This window comes from Poecilia latipinna, unplaced genomic scaffold, assembly GCF_001443285.1.
Source record: "Poecilia latipinna isolate Pla-1442-1.1 unplaced genomic scaffold, P_latipinna-1.0 Scaffold6090, whole genome shotgun sequence".
Taxonomy (NCBI): Eukaryota; Metazoa; Chordata; class Actinopteri; order Cyprinodontiformes; family Poeciliidae; genus Poecilia; species Poecilia latipinna.
In genome coordinates, this window is record NW_015118706.1 from 1,298 (window position 1) to 2,250 (window position 953).

General features: G+C 38.7%; 1 protein-coding gene across 1 annotated transcript in view; it reads right to left on the bottom strand.

The window, feature by feature from the left end:
• LOC106943818 (uncharacterized) overlaps positions 1 to 922 on the bottom strand; it is a 1,855-nt gene extending 933 nt beyond the window's left edge. The window contains exons 1-2 of the mRNA XM_015027111.1: positions 650 to 922; positions 8 to 307 (exon numbers count right to left, since the gene is read on the bottom strand). Coding sequence (XP_014882597.1) covers positions 8 to 307; positions 650 to 758 — 409 coding nt within the window. The 5' untranslated portion in view covers positions 759 to 922. The remainder of the gene's footprint in view (positions 1 to 7; positions 308 to 649) is intronic.
• Positions 923 to 953: the final 31 nt, after the last annotated feature.

Consider the following 953-nt stretch of genomic DNA (forward strand, 5'->3'; position numbering starts at 1 on the left):
CACTGACCTGCAGACCAGATAAACTTGGGTTCACTGTATTTAGCGAAAAAGTCAGAATTTCCCCATCCAGCTATACATGAATATCCTGCTGTGTGTTTCTGTCCAGGAATGATAATGGAGTCCTGTTCAGTCCCATCGATGCTCTCAGGCAGCAGCTCATATCTGTAGTTGTTCTTTGATAAATCAGGAACAGCTTTATACCAGTAGAACCTCCATCCTGCAGATGAAGGTTTAACCTCACAGCTCAGAGTCACTGAGGCTCCAGGATTCAGCCATGATGGAGACACAGTGAGGAGTGAATCTGGAGCTGTTGGAAAAAGACAAATTCTTTCTCTTAAAGTAGAGACATTTAATATTATATATTTGAGTAATATTGCAAGCTTTTATGAGACTATAACATATTCAAATTGTACAAAAAAACAATTAATTAAAAATTTGAAAAGAAAAGACCGATTCTTAAAATTGAGACATAAATGGTATCATTTTAAAGATATGAAAAACTATGCAATGTTTTCAAACTCATTGTTAATTATTTCTTCAACATGAAGCAGAACTCAGAGCAAAAGCACAAAACATTATGAAGTGACATAAATAAAATGGCGTGAGCTGCCAAACTCAGGAGGTCAAACCAACATGTAAATTAACCTACTGTTTAAAGTGATGTTGACTGCATTGCTGAACTCTCCTGATCCAGACTCACACCAGTGCACTGCATCGTGATACCCAAGACTGCTGAAGGTACATGAGGATCCAGTCATTGTTCCCCAGCTGGAGCAGTCTGATAAATCTGACTGGTTGTACGATTCTATAAACCTCTTAACTCTCCAGTCAGCAGAGCTTCCTGAACAGTTCAGTTGGATTTTCTCATCAGTGAAGTGTTGCTCTCTGTCAGGACTCACTGTGAGAGACGCTGTTGGATGAGAATCTGAAATACGAGAAAAATAGAAACCAAA